The sequence below is a fragment of the Lepidochelys kempii genome, chromosome 2 (genome assembly GCF_965140285.1).
Source record: "Lepidochelys kempii isolate rLepKem1 chromosome 2, rLepKem1.hap1, whole genome shotgun sequence".
Classification (NCBI taxonomy): Eukaryota; Metazoa; Chordata; order Testudines; family Cheloniidae; genus Lepidochelys; species Lepidochelys kempii.
In genome coordinates, this window is record NC_136381.1 from 188,633,790 (window position 1) to 188,652,436 (window position 18,647).

General features: G+C 38.5%; 1 protein-coding gene across 3 annotated transcripts in view; it reads left to right on the forward strand.

Annotated features, from left to right (window-relative positions):
* Nucleotides 1-18,647, forward strand: part of ULK4 (unc-51 like kinase 4) — a 388,775-nt gene that overhangs the window by 47,675 nt on the left and 322,453 nt on the right. For all 3 annotated transcript variants that reach the window (XM_073333132.1, XM_073333131.1, XM_073333133.1), the window contains exons 16-17: nt 169-215; nt 1,870-1,948. In XM_073333132.1, coding sequence (XP_073189233.1) covers nt 169-215; nt 1,870-1,948 — 126 coding nt within the window. The remainder of the gene's footprint in view (nt 1-168; nt 216-1,869; nt 1,949-18,647) is intronic.

The following is an 18,647-nucleotide window of genomic DNA, read 5'->3' on the forward strand; positions in this document are numbered from 1 at the left end:
CAATGGATTTTGAACGGCACCCAAGGTCTTTTGTAGTCAGAGTACAAAATAGACATTTTAAAAAAAATCTTAATATGTATTTTCATAAGACGTATATCTATATACTCATACGTGAATAGGGAATTTTTTGAGAAATAAAAATGTATATTTATCTATTCCTTATTCTAGTTCCCGTTGTTAATACAACAGTTGCGGGCAGCTTCAAATTGGGATATGTAAGTAACAAACAACTTATTACAAATGAATTTATTCAAATGCTGATTGTTGCTGAATATTTTATAGGGCATACTTTAAGCATTTGTTTATGCCATGTCAATTCTGCTGTGGTTTACCTTGAAAGAGGAATGATCACAGACATCACATAATATAACTGTATGTGTTCTGATTTGAATTTCTTTAGTACCTCAAGCCTAATAAGATCTGTTACATTTTAGCCACTACCAATTTCAACTTTCGGTTGGTGATTTTACTTATTTTATAAATAATAAATGTATTCTAAGAGTTGCCTCATTAGATTTAATTAATGATATTTATATAAAGGAAGAATAACTTAACATCTTTTTCAATTTCTTTTGCAAATTGGATGTGCTGTTAAAATTTATATTCCTGAATAAATCTCTCAACAATAATACGCAAAACTGAGTAGAAAAAATAAAGGATCTGGAATTACATCTACAAATTCTATAATGTAGTTTATGATGTAGTGTATTAAAAATCCCCAAACAAACCAACCCCTGCTCTAACTAAGTATAATATCCATAATAACAGAGAGTTTCTTTGAAGCAATCCTGTCAAAAATTATAATGGAATAATGCCCTCTGCTGGTTATTTTATAGAAAGCTTGATTTTTTTAAATTCCTTATTTTTAAAATGGTAGTTTTAACTCTCTTATCTAGAGTTAATTTTCTGACATGCACTTCATTTCTGGCATTGGAATCTATTTTGACAACTGGAGTCAAAGATTAAAAATGATTTATGATGGCTTTTCTGTATTTTAAACAAATGTAGATGAGTGTGATTAATGAATAATTTAGGTAATATTCATAGTAACGTACACTTTATTGTACGCAGGGGAGAATCATGACATTTTGCACAGGTAATTGCCGAAGTCATAATCAATTGAGCTACTGAAATAAAATGCCGTTTTAAAGGGCAATGGATAACGTATCTAAGAAAAAATTCTGGGCTTTTGTTAATGTAAAATTATGCTTCAAAACTGCATACACTTAGCACTATACACTTTGTGTACAATACACATATTGTACACCAGGGGTGGGCAAACGTTTTGGCCTGAGGGCCACATCGGGGTTCCAAAACTGTATGGAGGGCCGGGTAGGGAAAGCTATGCCTCCCCAAACAGTCCCCGCCCCCTATCTGCCCCCTCCCACTTCCCGCCCTCTGACTGCCACCCTCAGAACCTCCGAACCATCCAACCACTGCCCTGCTCCTTGTCTCCTGACCCCACCCCCTATCCAACGCCCCCCCGTCCCTTGACAGGCCACCCAGGACTCCCACGCCTATCCGACTGCCCCCCCGGGACTCTTACCCCTTAGCCAACCTCCCCGCCCCCTTACAATGCTACTCAGAGCTGGAGCCAGCCATGCCGACACGCTGCCTGGCAGGAGCTCACAGCCCTGCCACCCAGAGCGCTGGCAACATGGCGAGCTGGGGGCTGCGGGGGAGGTAAGACAGCAGGGCAGGGGCCAGGCAGGATAGTCTCATGGACCGCAGTTTGCCCACCTCTGTTGTACTCACTGTGTACAATACACCGTTATAAATAAGTAGGATCTTGAACTTGTCTGATCTTTTTTTTTTCTTTTTCAAATTTTAATTTTTTTCATGAAGCTAACAAATGTATTTAATTCACAGACGTGCCAAAATAGCCAGGGTGATTGCTTTACTAGCATTGCATACAACTGAACTTAAAGAAAATGTACCTGTTACTGAAGTAAGTTACCTTTTGATTATTTAAGTTGCCAAAAATTCAGAAGACTATCGATATTTTTATTCGCAAACTCAGAAATTTTCACAGCTTTTGTTGAACTCTGCTTTATTTCCCCCCAAATGTGAAAATGGGCATACAGTGCATCCTATCAGCTAAACGTACACATCCATGTTGTAATATATTTATGCTATTCTTGTGGTTGTTCCAAATATATTTTGGCAGAACTGCAATATTTACAGCCTTTTTCAGAAACTCAGTTTTGCAGGTATTTGTTGCTAGGCTATCACAACACTTCTTTACTGAATTTTGGAATAATGTAAAAATATATGATGGATTTCTGTATAGTCAGTTATCCTCAAAGGTAATTATTATTACTATTGTTTTAAAGAAAGCAAAATAAATTTGATAACTAAATTCTGGAAAAAGGATGTAGGAATGGGACTCAGTTTGACATTCCACCACCCATTCTAGAACATAATATTGCAGGGGAAAATTATTTAGTACGGAGAACAAACAAATGTTTTTATTCCATACCACTTGAATCTTTTATAAATTTTCACATACTGATGGTTAGCTGACATGACTTAATCACATTTCATTTTAATTTTACTATTTGCATATGGCACATGTACACAAAACTCCTGAACTTGGTGGCAGCCAATCATTCATGTTTATCTAAAGTGTTTAAGGTTGATGAGATTTCTACAAAACAGTGAAATTAACAACTGAAGAGATTTTCATGCATAGCTCCTATATTCAGTGGACATCAGCACATGAACAGCACAGCTGCTAAAATTTCTCCTAACACAAATACACATCCTCTGTATACGGATCTGGCTTTAGGAGAGAGTTTTAGTACTTTAGGCACACGCAGTCGTTGGTTAATCAATAGCTAACTACATATGTAGCACTACAGTTTTCATAGTTTATTTTTTTTATTCCAGGTGCCTTCTTCTGGATGCACCATACAGAACATTGTGCATAATCATTTCATTATTATCTATAATTATAATAATTATCTTGATATAGCATTTTGTGACGTGTGTTCATCTTCTGAGAAAGATGAGAATTCTACTGGATAATCTGGAATCTTATTCCACAATTCCTGGCAATATATTTTAAAATCACACATCAGAAATAGGGGAAAGACTCTAGATTACTTCAGAAGCTTACACTGTTACCAGCTGCATCCTACCTGAATTCCAGGTTGCAATGTCAGTGTCACCTTTAACGTCTTTCTCTCAGATGTGGCAATGTTTCCTGTTATTATTTTAATGAAGCGAGACATTAAAGGATAGTTCCAAGATACACATACAGTTTTTGTTTTCAGGTATTTGCCTAGGAAATCTTTACATCCAGTAGAATATTATTAAATATTGGCCAGCCATTTCCCATCAAATTAGTATAGCAGATATGTTATCCCATGGAAAGTGTGGAATAACAAACACTCATGAAGCATACTTCCATTAAGTGAGTTTAAACGAAGAAATTGAGCAGTTGTTGCACTGAGCTAATACTGCTTTTTGCCCAGACTGTGTCCCATTCTGGTAATCTTCCATATAAACTCAAAAAGCCCATAGATTTGAGAGTATGGATGAATTCCACACAGCAACCATTAAGCGATTGGACCCCGGACAAACTACTGAACTGGGGCATGTTCAAACTGAAGAGCTATTGTCATTTCCAGAGCCATCTGGTATGTGGATCAGATTATTTTTAATATTTCTGGTAGACTAGCTGGGAAAATGTCTTTCATGAACATTCATCTCCAGCTTGTATATATGTTTGCTACTTTAGCCCTAATGATAATTATTCTAAATAAGTTTTTTCCCAAAGAAGAATTTTATTTTCAATCACCCATAGATTAAAAGTATTGTTCAGCTTTAATAAACATATTGTGAGACCATCCTAGCAGAATCCAATGCAAACATTTTGATGTCTTCAAAGTAATCTGTAAATATATACATTTTAAAATAATTTTAAACTGTACAAAGAACTGGTTGACTTTCCAGAGTATGGTTGGCTCAGGAGAGGAAGAGTAGGAGGGAGCTGTCAGAGATCGTTAGACCTGCAGAGCTCTAATTGGTGCCTATTGAGTCATCACAGCAGTGTCAGAGCTGGACAGTCTGACTTCAAAGAACATAAATACCAGTAACTTTTTAAAATATATTTTTTAATACTGTGACTTTTTGGTTTATTTTCCTCAAACTGACATTGGCTAGCTCCTGCACTGATACCATGTGAGCTGAGTGCACGTACTAGCACGGCTCTGTGGTTGACCTGTAACCACAAACTCATGCTGGGGTTGTGATGTTTTCGAAAGTGTAAGGCACAGTTTTGAGATGTTTGATGATTCTATGCCTTTGAGATATTAAAAATAATCCCTTTCAAAATTGTACTCTAAATTGTATTAAAAAAATAATGCCCCTTACTTGTCTCCTTATGAGCCAGTTAATACTTCAGTTAGAACTCTGAGATAGCTGTCTTGATGAAGCAAGTTGCATGCTGGGGTGTCACAACAGGCTGCAGCCAGTCAGAACATCTTGGGGGATCTAAACTACACCTAATGTGAAGTGACTGGTCTCAGTCCAGTTCCTAGAGAATGATTATCCACATCACAAAACCTAACGCTGGTGGCCCTGGTTAGTACTTGTTTTGACCATCTTAGCTGAGAGGCCAGGGTCTTAAGGGCTTGAATCCACGTGGTTAAAGTCAACATGGGCTTTTTCATTGGTTTGAATAGGAGCAAGATCAAGCCCTGAATGGGCATAGAGACTTAATCTATCTCCTTACCATTAGAAATAGTCTCTTCAGGATAAGGTAGATTCCCCTGGGTGGGATAGTATTTTCAATCTTTAACTGCTCGTGTGTGTGTTGTTCAGTGAATAGAGGACTTCAGACTGGCACATTTCCCAGCGTTACACTCATGCACACGTTGAGAGAAAAAAAAATCAACCCTTCTAAATTTCTGTGTGCACAAAGTCCCTCTGCTTCTTGTTTGAGGAGTTCAGTACCTTTTGATAAAAGCTTGCAAAGTTTAGTATTCAAGGCGACCTGCAGAGAACAATTTTGTTTTTGCTGTACAGACATCCACCAGAGGTCACTCAAACACAAAAAAGAAATATAAGAAAAAATAGGTTCTCATTCGATTTGAATCTTAAATTGAAAACAGACTAGGCAGAGGTTTACTATGGAACTATATATTGCACTTATGTCTTTAGTGTGCTGATATATGCTAATATTTGAATGCTATCAAATATTCGTATTCAGAACAAGTAGATGTTCTTGTCCCTGAAATCACTGCACTTCTTCCGGTTAATTTTGAAAAGATGGAAGTTGCCTTACCAGGTGTGAGGTCACACTCCCACCTTTTCATGCATTTATACCTGCTCTTGTATTTTCCACTCCATGCATCTGATGAAGTGGGTTCTAGCCCACGAAAGCTTATGCCCAAATAAATTTGTTAGTCTCTAAGGTGCCATAAGGACTCCTCATTGTTTTTGCTGATACAGACTAACACAGCTACCATTCTGAAACCTATCTTTGCAGCACATTCAGGATAGCCACTTAATATTATTGTTTCCACTGGGGTTTGTGCTAATAGAGGGGATTTCACTTTACTAACCAAGTGTCTCAGAAAAATGAATTTCCTACCTGTAAAATTAGTTTCTGCAATACACCTCCAACAATCTGGAATAATGGAGTTTTCTTATTAACTGGCCTTGGATAAATGGCAGGCAGACATATCAATCAAAAGGCCAAAATTCTCCTACCCAGAATGAGTCTCCTCTGACAGTGGCTCATGGATTGGTCCAGAAAAAGTCTTTCCAAGAGTAAATAAACTGGAAATCTATATACTCTTGTTTCTGCACATACAGTTCCGTCAATCCAAACAAATGGGGCTCTAAAAAGTACTAAGTCAAAGCCCAACAAGTGCAATGGAGAACTTGAAAATTATTTAGCTACTGTGCTCAGAAAGTTATACTACTGAATGGAGCTTTAGGTACATTTTTATAATTTTGTTTGATTAATTACATGGTCAAAGCTGAATTCACCTTCATAAAAGGAAAGGAGTACTTGTGGCACCTTAGCGACTAACACATTTATTTGACTAACACATTGATTATAAGCATCCGATGAAGTGAGCTGTAGCTCACGAAAGCTTATGCTCAAATAAATTTGTTAGTCTCGAAGGTGCCACAAGTACTCCTTTTCTTTTTGTGGATACAGACTAACAGGGCTGCTACTGTGAAACCTTCATAAAAGGCACACTTACTTAATTAGAACTGTTGCTAGGGAGCACATTACATTCATTGCATTTCTGTCAATCAGCAAAATGATACATCTTCTCCATTAAAATGGCATGGCTGGTGTTGTCTAGTATGGTCCCTTGCCAGAGTCCCAAATAAGTTGGTGTCTTTTTATGAGGGTGATGATTTAGTGGTTTCTTGTATATTATTTTGTGCGACACCATTATTTTGTGGGTGAAGAAGAACTATATAGTTAGGATCCTCTATTTCAGTGACAGAATACATGAATTTCTCAAGGATGAAGTGGTATCTGTAAAAGACTATATTCTGTGTATTTGATCCTTCATTCAACATTCTGAACATAACTTGTATTTCTGTTAAATCCTCTGTTGTGAAACCATCTTCTGCCTCCATCGTAAATGTAATTTTGACCTTGACTTTGTCATACAACAGGGAAAATTAGGAATATGATCTGGAGGAGGAGTGGAGGTTGCATGCCTCACTCAGAGTGAACTCCCTGTGCACAGCAATTAGGGGATAGGGCATGGATAACCACAGCAAGTTTCCTCTTGTTCTTTCCCTCCTCCTTCATGAAGATGGGTAACATAAAAGCTCTTTGGCCAAAGCTATTTCCACGTAGCAATTCCACAACCACTCTGTAGGGCTGTGTGTATGTAATATCTTTTTACCCACTCCCAGGCATCTGCCCAGCTGGTCAAACCAGGTGCAGGGCTTGGAATTTCTTCCTTTAGACTACAGAAGTGTGTTTATTCCCTGATATCTTCAGTAAAAAGAAAAGGAGTACTTGTGGCACCTTAGAGACTAACAAATGTATTTGAGCATAAGCTTTCATGAGCTACAGCTCACTTCATCGGATGTGATATCTTCAGTGGTACTTAAGATCAAAGAGTATTCTTGGCTTGCAAACTACAATTTTATCTTTAATATTTCAAACTTGTATGGTGCTTTCTGAGCAAAATTAAGCTTAATTAATAATAATAATAAAAAAAGTGTGTTCTTAGATTCCTGCAATGCCAAGGTCTTTCTTATTAGCTCAGATAGTAATGTAGCTCTTCTAAGAAAAGAAAGACATCATGTACGATGAGGTGCGTATGATTGAGAATTCCATACTTTGAGTGCGAACAGTACTTTATTTTTGGTTTTGGATATGACTTGTCAAATTTAAAACTTTCTGGTATCTATTTGTCTGACATTTTATTCCCCTTTCCTTTCTAATAGATGCTTTAGTGAACTTTTATAGGTGTTTACATTGTTGTATAAACTCAGGAAAGGGATCTGGACATCATTTTAGACACTCAGTGAAAAGCCTCAGCAAAATATGTAGCTGTGGTCAAAAAAACAATGTTAGTATGTGTAAGGAACTGGATGGAGAATAATATAGAAAAAGATATAATGCTATTATATAAATCAATGGCATGGCCTCATCTGGAATACTGTGTGCAGTATTGACCATCCCATGTTAAAAAGGATATTGAAGAATTAGAGGGTATTCAGAGAAGAGCAATGAGACTGATTAGGAATATGGAAAACTTCTCATATGAAGAGAGATTGAAAATAAAGGGATTGTTTTACTTTAGAAAAGAGACAGAAGAGGGGGAAGTGAGAGAGATACAGGAGGTAGATTGGAATTTCTGTTTTCCCTGTCTCATAGCACAAAAAGAAGGGGACATTCGATGAAATTAAAAAGATATATTCTAAACGGAAGCAAGGAACTACTTATTCACCCCATGTGAAATTAGATTGTGAAACTCATTGCTACATGATGTCATTGAAACCAGAAATTTAGCAAGGTTCAAAGAGGGTTTGGGGTTTACCTGGATAACGAGAATATCCAGAGCAGTGATACTTAGACATCAGTGGTTCAGGAGCCAAATTAGTGATCAGTGTGATCGAAAGAGCCATAGTAGTTTGAATTGGAGCTGTCAATTAATCACACTTAACTCACGAGATTAACTCAAAAAAATTAATCTCAATTAAAAAAAAATTAATCACGATTAATCGCATGTTAACTAATTGAAATTTATTAAATATTTTTGGATGATTTTCTACATTTTCAAATATATCAATTTCAATTACAACACAGAATACCAAGTGTACATGACCAATAGCACGATTAATCACAATTAATTTTTTTAATTGCTTGACAGCCCTAGTCTTAATTTGTTTCATTTACTATAGTACTATGTATTCATATTTAAACAGTATGACAGGGAAAATATTTAGTTTATATCTGTCTGTATCTATATCCATCTCACAGCAAAATGACTGACTCAAGTATTATTATTTTTTCAACTACAATTTGTTAATAACATAGTAAAAGCATCTCGATTGGTTAATAACTTATATTGGTTAATAATTAAATCACACAGTGTTTTAATATCATGTGCTCCAAAGAGCTGCAGGAGACGCATTAAAGAGCCACATGCGGCTTGTGAACCGCAGTCTGAGTAACACTGATCCAGAGTTATAATAGTTACTGCTAGCATAGCATTTCTGAAGGGTTATAAAACCTTATGTTTCAGGTGTTAAGCCAATCACTAAGTATTAAAAATTTGGAGGAGACCTTTAAAGGGGGGGGCTCATTATCCCACATTTGCCTAATGTAGAGTTTCTTGCACCATTCTCTGAAGCATGCGGTACTGGCCATTCTCAGAGAAATAAGAAAGTGGATTAGATGGATCGTGAGTCTGATTCGGTATGACAAGTTCTATGTTCTCTTAAGTTTTTTGTTTTGATTCATCTGCCTTGCTAATATTTATAATGTGAAATCATACTTCCTATCAATTTCCTTTGATTAATTGCATATTTTAATTTGTTTGGGATAAAAGTGTAGTCAAAATAAAACCTAATGCATTATCACTATTGGCTTCTTTTTGGCCTGCACCTAGCCTCTAATCCTAAACCTCCTGTTTACTGAATTTCTGGTACGCTGCTAGGTAAGCTTATATTTACTTTTAATATGATATACTTGATTATTTTCTTTTGTCTACTTCAGAGTAAACTTGTTTGTAGAGAAAATGTAGGACTCAAAAAATATTTAACTGTGGATTAGAGAAATAAAAGAATGTTTTTTTTTTTGTTTTTTTTTTTACATAAGTGAAGTGATGATGAAGTGCAATTCAGATGTAAAACGTCCATATTTGAATTGCTTATGCATGGAAATAGCACATCTCATATCAAAGAACACTTTAAAAAAGATCCCACCTAATTGCTTATAATGATAGAAGTGTATTTGGTATCTTACCTGATGCCTTGTAGAACAATTTTCAGCCTATAATTTTTTCTGTAATCACAGATTTTTATTGATTCTAACTAGCTCATATCTCTGCCACCCTTTATACTATTTTTAGTGCACCAATTCTGAGGTTTCTATTTAAAACATAATGTGATTTTTGAAGTTCTTATGAAACCTTGATATTAATTTTTTGTTAGAAAAAAACATGTCTGTGAAAGACCATGGAAATAAAAGTCACAATTGGAAGATACACCAAATTCAAATAATGAGAACTGCACCCTGAAACAGAAATACCATTTAAATTTGGCTTCTCTTGCATTTTTGTTAGGACTACCGAACATCATGGGTGAAATCCTGGATCTATTAAAGTCAATTGTAGTTTTGCCATTAACTTCAGTAGGGCCAGGACTTTACTTTCACCTCATGTCTTTCACATGTCAGGTAAATACAACTACTTGTATAAAATCCATGTGTGCATGTGGATTTAGGTGTGACATGAGTAATTCTACATTTACATTTAGAATTTTAATATCAGTAATTGTTGCAAATAATTCTGAGGTTGTAGCGCTATTTGGAAAAAGAGTTGACAGGCACTAATTTTTTGTGGGTGTGTGTTTTACGATTATAGATGTTGCCTCTTAATTAAATGATTACAATATAGCATTTTCATTTTCTATTAATAAATAGCTATTAAATATATTGCATGTCACTTAACATCTGTACAGAAGCATAATTAGGTGCTTCACACAAAATCAAATTCTGTTAAGGTCTATATTCTCTGCTTTAAAATTCTACATTGAGCTCCTGTAAGCTGAGTAGCTTTACCGTCTTATCTGGGGCAAAATGCATCATATATAATGCTGGGTGCATCACTTCAAGCTGATTACCTCCTTAATGAAACTCAAGAGCAGATGTGGTTTTTTTTGTTTTTTTGGTTTTTTTTAAACCACAAAACCTCAAATTACTATAGTGATATTGTACAATAATTTTCGATGCTTTTAAACCCTATTTAAACAAGTCTTAAGTCTCTGATGCAAAATAAACTTCTGATTATGTTTTATTGTCAACTTCTACATTTTAAATAAAGTTGTAGAAGTTTAAATATGCTCTTTAATTTAGATTCTGTGGTAATAAGATAAGTTTTTACATTTAAAGGGGATTGTTCCCCATTCTTTATGCTGATTTGCTTGTTTGTGGCCTGCTACAGTAGTTCTTACAAGTGTAAAACTTCCATGGAAGCCCAAGGGAGCTTTGCATTCCTGAAGATTCTAACTATGATCAGTGTTAATGGGAGCTGTACATATCACAGGGAAAATAGATTCCAAAATATGGAGATGTCACCTAATAGTTCCCATTATTTATTTGTTGTTTGTATTATGATAATGCACAAGGTTTCATCTTTGATTGGGGCCCCATTGTGCTAGGCATTGTACAAAATACATAGTAAGAGAAAATCATTGCCCCCAAAACATATATAATTAAAAAATAAATTAAGGGCAGGGAAGTAGGAGAAAAAACACAAGCAAAGTGGTCAGGGTGATGATATGCATATTTTTTTGTTAGGTCCATTGCATTATTTTTTCTCTAAATCAAGTGACATATGAATAGTAGGGAAGAGGGATACAAACAAGTTATGTACATTAATTATATTTACTTTTTTAACTCCACAACCCCTCAAGCTATCCATTGTCAGCTGCCTAGTTTCATGTGGTATCACAGCATGGGTTGTTCTCTGTCCTCTGAAATTTCTCTTAAAGAAGTGGCCTCATGAATTAGTTTTCATAGAGGATTACATGCAAGACAGTGAGGAACAAAGCATGGTGGCTGTGTTAATCTGGGGGCAGTTCAAGGGTGCTGGAGTTTGGCTCACCTTTGAGTCCAAATATCAGAGATTGTAAGCATTTTCCGATCAGCTGACCCTCATGAGGTCTATTTAAGAACTACATGAAGTGCACTACAGAGCTGTCGTCATTATTACCTAGACATTGTGCTGTCATGTGGCTAATTTTCCTAACTGTCGTATTAGAAGGGCTTTTGCTGAACTGAGTTCAATATGCCCCATCCACTTCTTTGAGTAATTAATAAGTATATATTTGTGCTCTATAGGATGTATGCATAGAATAACTTGTACCTTCCATAATTTGTGTTTTTACATTAATCCAAATTGAGACTATTTCAGAAGTTTTCTTAGAGCTGCTAGACTTTTTTATTAAAAAACAAAACAACTCAAACTGAATACATACATGTAATTTATTTCTTTTATTAGATTTAAACAATCACAAAAACAAAACAAAGCCAAATAAAAACCCATACAGAAAATTCTAGGTACCTGACAATTATTCTCACAATATAATGACCACCCTGCAGCTTTAAAAACTCATGTTAAATAACAAACTCAGCCTGCCAGCAGGATTAAACAACCATAAATGTTAACGAATGAACTCAGCCAGCCAGTAAATAAAAGCAACAGAAAAGCTCCTTTACATTGTACCATTGCTGTTAGCAAAATACTCTCAGCTTTCCCCGTAAAACCCTATCAAATAAATGGCTTTTGAAGCATGCCCTCAGATTTACTAAGTTTGGGGTATTTCAGATCCAAATGCAGAGCATATTCCAAAATCTTGGACCACTTAGAGAGCACTCTGTGTACAGCCTGCTCTCCAGTATGGCAAGGGTGATGCAGCTTGAGCATCACTGCTGATCTCAGCTGTGGCAGTATGGAGAGAGGCAATCTCTCTGGTAGCCCCAACCTAGATCATTTAGGGCTCTCATTTTAAGATGATCTGATTGGAATTTAGTTCTGAATTATATTGTTGCAAATTCCCTTTCTTTTCTTTTATGTATACTTTCCCCATGGCTTCTCAGCATCCCTTTCAGAACTGTACAGATGTGTTTAAATTTTCCTGTTGGTTTAAATCCCAATCCTCCCTCTACTGGGCCAATTTAATGTAATCTCCCATACTTTTGTCCTCCATTGCCAGTTCTTAGTTGACCAAAGGGGTTGCTGTTCTGTTACTCACTTCCATTCATTCATTCCCAGTGGCAGTGTATAGAGTTGTACTCTCACCATATGTCAACCTGAGGATCATGGGACCAAGACTGGTACTTGCACATCCACATGGCAGTCTAGGGTGCAAACCCTAGACTTGCTTTTCTTGATATATAATATATCCAGCGGTTTTCAACCTGTGGCCCATAGTCCCCTGGGGGTCCAGACTGTCTAGGATTTCTAAAGGCTCTGCACCTTCATTTTGGAATTTTTTAGGGTTCTGCAAATGAAAAAATGTTGAAAACCACTGTATTCTAATAAATTTAAACCAAATTTTCAAATTTATATGCTTAGTTAGGTGTTGCAGTTCAAATACAAGACAGAACAAGGCTTTAAGCAAGCAAGCAGGCTGGTCTGCCAACGGGCTGTTCTCCTGTCAGCTTTCCACCCTCTCTTTTATTTTTTCTCTCCCCCCGCACATTACATACTCCAACAGATAAAAGGAATACACTGGCTTTGTTTAATATTCTTATTTACCAATATTTATCTACCGCATTCCTTGCTCTCGGGCCTTGAGCCCAGTCCTGGGAGGCTTCCCACGGTTCATGTCATCTGGACGAGATTCCAAGGTTCATGCCCTTGAGAGGAGCCGTGTGTGCACTGCTCCTACACAACACTCCGGGTGTGTCCTGAATGTTGCCAAGTGCATGAACCCTGCATGAATGCTACAGTTAGGCACCTAAATCCAGATTTAGGAAACTAGACAGATGTGACCTGCATAACAGGACGGCTTGTGCTGTGAGCTGGGGACCTTGGGGCGGGGCTAAGACAAGCTCAGAGCAGTGAAGAAATCACTCTGGGCAGGGAGGCCTGGGAGAGAACTGACTAATGAGGGAAGAGACAGAGACCCCAAGAGGAACTGAAAAGGCTGGGTAGAAAGTGGCTCAGGGAAAACCACAGCACAAGTAAAGGAGCACACCTATTTGTTCAGTACAGGGCCCTGGTCAGAATCCAGAGTAAAGGGTGGGATTGGATTCCCCTACCAACCCTAGGGAAGGAGGATGTACAAGCCTATTGCAAGGGTATTGAGCCCAGCGGATGGGAGGGGCTGCAGGCTAAGCCCTGAAGAAAGACTGAGGAATAGCCCCAGTGAAGGAGGAAAGATTTTGTTTGTGTTAATTGGGACTTTTAAGTTTGGACAATTAGATGATGAAACCTAAATATATGCAAGCCCTGTTTATTGAAGGACAGTATACAGAGTATACCCTCCAAGTTGGTATACAGTGGGGCAGGGCTGGTCACCAGAATTTCCACTTCAGTTCCAGGGGGTGGTTAAGCAGGTCCTGGTGGTCCTCATCAGCACCTAGGGAATCAACAGAAGCAGTGGGAGGTGCAGCTAGATCTACAGAGTGATTGCACATGTGAGACTCGAACCTGGCCTTGTCTAAATGTATGGGACCACCATCTTAGCCTTCAGCAGCGTGCGTCTTACTATACCTCTTTTGGAAAGTGGTTTTCCTAACTGAAATCACTTCTGCCAGAAGTCTTCTTTAAAGCTAATGTGTACGTATGTCCTTATCCGAGTTTCCTCCCTAAAGTAGTTTCAGATTTTCATAGTAGTCAAGCAATTTACTTACCTGTGTTTTACCTAAAACCACAGCACAAGTAAAGGAGGAAATAGGAATGAACAACGACTATATTCATTGGATGTTAGTCTTAGAAGCTCTATCATTCTACATAGAGAGGACTAAATCATTTTGGCAGTCTAACAGTTGGTGGCTAGAGTGGACAGGATGAAAGGTCTCCCAATCTCCTCATGGAGAATCTCATGTTGGATAACTTCGTGTATCCATCATTGTTTGGAACAGACAGGTGTTTCATCACCAAGTAACCTGACTGCTCATTCCATGAATTCGCAAGCATCCTCTGCAGCGTTCTTAGCACAAATTCCTATCCAGGACATTTGTAAAGTAACAACTGGGTCATTGGTGCACACCTTCTCCTCCCATTACATCATTACCCATTACTAAAGGAAGATGCAAAATTTGGTTGAACTGTACCAGGGTCTCTATGTACAAAAATTCCTATCCTTCCTTGTATATTACTGCTTTGGAGTCACTAAGAGGCAATGCACATGTACACTCAAAGAAGAAAAAATGATTATTAATCTTTTGTAACTGTTCTTCGATATGTGTTGCACATGTCCATTTCATTAACGGCCCTCCTGCCCCTCTATATCTGCGTTTTTGGAAAGAAAGAACTGAGGGGGTGTGGGGTCGGTTGGGTGCTTTATATCCGCAATAGTGGCACATGGCAGAAGAAGGCGCTCAAGCTGTCCTGATGGGTATCATTGAGGGAAAATCTTCCAGTGGCTGTACACACCCAGAGTGGAATGGACATGTGCAGTACATTTTGAACAACAGTTACAAAAGGTATGTAACTGTTTTTTTTTTTCTTGTGGAAGAAAACTGCGATTTTCAAAATAAAATTTAAAAAATTATTTAATTTATATTTAATTTAAAAATTCTACCGGTGAGTGGAAGTAGCTCGATGAAAACTGAATAGTACAGGGCAAAAAAAAAATGGTAAGATAATAGTATTTTTTTGTAATCCATAGGATTGTAAATGATAAGGTTGGAAAGGGCCTCTGAGGTTGTCTAGTGGTTTTCAGTTTGTGAACAGGAGGAGCAGAAACTAAATCAAAAATACATAAATTAATAATTTCCCCATTGAAACTGCCATCTCATTTTATACTTAATTCTTTTTGGTTATAGCATCACACATTTTACCCCTGCTTTCCTTGAAAATAATGCAGGAAAACAGAAATAAGGCTTTATTACAGTTGCACCTCAGGGCAGAAAGAATGAGCTGAATTTGTAGATGTAATTAAAAGCCATTCACTAGCATTTTTTATCACTTACATAAACTGAATCCTTTGTGCGCAGCATTAAATTATTGTATTTTTATGCTAGTACAGCATTGACAAACAAAGTAAGGGTAAATGTCTTACGAAGTAGAAAAGTAGGTATATGGGTAAATAAAATAGAGAAATATCATTTCAAAGCGATGAATTTTGAATATAGCCATTTTGTGTGTTGCAGTTTTTTAAAATACACACTAAGGGTTTCTCTTTACATTTGCTTCTGTAAACAGGACATAGCATTTTTTAATAGATCAAAAGCAGAGATCCACTAGAAGGAAAGAGTTTTATGTATTAAAACGATGTGCACTTCTCCAGGAAATCTATTACATTTTACCATTTGGAACAATTTTGCTGCTGTTTATAGGAAAAAAAAAAAAAACCCAAACACAATTCTGTTACATCTGGATTGCTCCTTACCACGCTGGAGTTTCCAGAGGCGGTTCAAATCTGTGGCACAGCGTGTACTGGCCGTGCCTCATTCTGCTTGCTGCTAGAGCTACTGCCTCTGTGGCAGCAATCAGTTGGTGGCTGATTTGCTCCCATCCTTTTCTTTTGCCTTTATTTTTTAAAGCTATTTTCAGGCAGTATTGAGCTTTCATTTGTTCCAAGCCTCCTTCCTTGTTCCTGGTTCGGGGTTTATGTCATGTCATGGCCACAGCCACCTGGAGCCTATGCTTGAGCACTTGTCTGCTGAGCTGCTCTTTCCCCTTTCAGGCATTACAGAGCAGTCTCACAAGCACTGGGCGAAGTCCAAAAGATATTCCATATATTAGGGAGCTTTCCATGGCTCAGCAGGGAGGGAATTATGCCTAGCCGTCTCCCAGCCAGATGACTCTAGTGCTGCTAAGGCATGAGCTCTGAGTAAGATAGGTATGTTAGGGCTCCAGCTACCCTCCAAGTAACCATGACTTCACCACAGAAAAGCCTGAGCTGAGCCAGAGAGAGATTATACAGAGGAAGGGTACTTCATCCAAAAGATCTAAGGGGAAGTCCTGAGGTGACAAAGGGCTGCCAAGACAAGACCCCTGTGGAGCTACTGGTACTCTCCCTCCCACCCACCCCCACCCCACCCCCAGTGTTGAGTGCCTTGGGAAGAGAAGCAGGGCTTATATTCATCTCCCCTCCCCATCACAGCTTGAGTGAGGGAACTCTGAAAATGAGACCTCCCACCTTGCTCAGAGGGAATGGGACCCTGAACGGGCGGGACTCAGAGAGAAGTTTCTAGAGGGGTCTGGGCTATGCACAAGGCAAACTGCAAAAAACTGTGCTCTGATCATAGCAGGGCAGTAACGTCCACTATGTACACCCAAAAGTCAAAAAGAATAAAAAGGGGGTGGGGGTGGGGACAGGGACTGAGGACAAAAAATCCGGAAGGTGCTAGTCCTTTGACTCCTCCTGAGGAAGGTGAGCTTTTAGACTCTGAATCTGAGCAAGACTTGGAAAAAAATTGACATTTCACCTCCCCTTTGAGAAGGTTGAGGCCACGTGTAAAAAGGTTATGACAACAATCCAGATCCAACCTGATAAGGCTCTTGAGGATAAGCATTCCTCCCCTGGCATCCAGCAAAGCCCGTTTTGAATCGTGTTCTGGACAGCCAGACCTTTCAAGATCACATTAGGGATTCAGCTGTTCTCATGCTCACGGATAGTATCACCATGATGTATTATGTGAACAGACAGGGGAGCACACTCCAATGTGCTGTGTCAGAAACTGATCAGGCTCTGGCAGTTTTGCATCAAGGAAAACATTTATCCCTATGGCCAATCATTTACCTGGGATCCAGAATCACCTGGCAGATCACCTTAACAGAAATTTCTCTCTGAATCACAAATAGTTCCTTAAGCCCAGCATCCTGAAGTCCATTTTTGCAGATCGGGGCATCCTAATGATCAACCTGTTTGCCATGAGAGACAACAAGAAATGGTGGCTGTTTTTTTTTCTCAGGGGTCTCAGGCCGAGCTCCTTGACTGATTTTTACCTGATCTGGGAATTTGCACTTTTTCTCCAATTTTGATCAACCTGCAGGGTCATTCTCAAGCTGAAATTGGACTGTGCCAAGCTCCCTCTCATTGCTCCAGTGTGGCCAAGACAGTGTTGGTTCTTCGACCTCCTTGCTTTATCAGTTTGGCCTCCCATATCCCTTCCTCTTCCTCCTGACCTTCTGATTCAGCATCTCGGTAAGGTTTTGCATCCAGCGGTCAGCTCTCCATGTCATGGTGTGGATGCTGCACAATTAGATGAGGAACAGGAATGATGTTTGGAGGTGGTCCAGCAAATCTTGCTTAATAGTAGGAAGCCTTCTACCAGAGCAGCCTATTTGGCAGAGTCAAAACAGTTCCCAATATTGTTGCTAGCCCGGGCAGTCCAGCCAGAGCTAGTTTTTATCCAGGACATCTTGGCGTACTTGTTACACTTTCAGTCTTCTGGTCTTGCACTTGGTTCATTGGGAGTCCACCCGGTGATGATTTTCGAATTTCATCCTCCCATCCCTGGGAAGTTTGGTGTTTTCAAACTCCATGGCAGTGACGTTCTTGAAAGGAGTTACTTGTCTCCACGTTCCAGTTAAAGAGCTGGTTCTTTTGTGGGACCGTGATACTGTCTTAGCATCTCTTGTTGGACCTCCCTTTGAGCCTCTGGCAACTTCTTCTTTCTCCCTTCTGGGCCAGAAAACTGCCTTCCTTTGGCAATAACAACTGCAAGGAGGGTTGGTGAGTTGCAGGCTTTGATGGTGGAGCCCTCCTTATGTGCAATTTTTTAAAGACAAAGTAAAGCTATGCCTGTACCCTAAATTTTAATAGAGTGGTTTCCCAGTTCTGCTTGAACCAAGCTATATATTTACTAGTGTTCTTCTCTAAGCCGCATTCAACCCCTGAAGAACAACGCGTTCACGTGTTAGATGTCAGGCAACACTTAGCTTTTCATCTGGATAGAACCAAACCTTTCTGCTTCTCATTTCATTTGTTTGTTTCATATGCAGACTGAATGAAGGATAAAGCGGTCTCTTTGCAGATCTCCAGGTGGATAATTTCTTATATCACTTTTGAATATGAAGTATCCCAGGCTATGCCTCCTCACAGGGTGTGAGCTCATTGATCGAGAGCCCAGGTGACGTTGACAGCATTTCTAAGTGACATTCATGTATTGGACATTTGCCAAAACACAACAGCCTTGATGGTATTCTTAATGCACATTCCATGAGGAGAGTTTAAATAGATTAGTGATCATTAATCTATTTAAACTTTCCTCACGAAATGTGCAGGGCATTAACAATACCATCAAATGG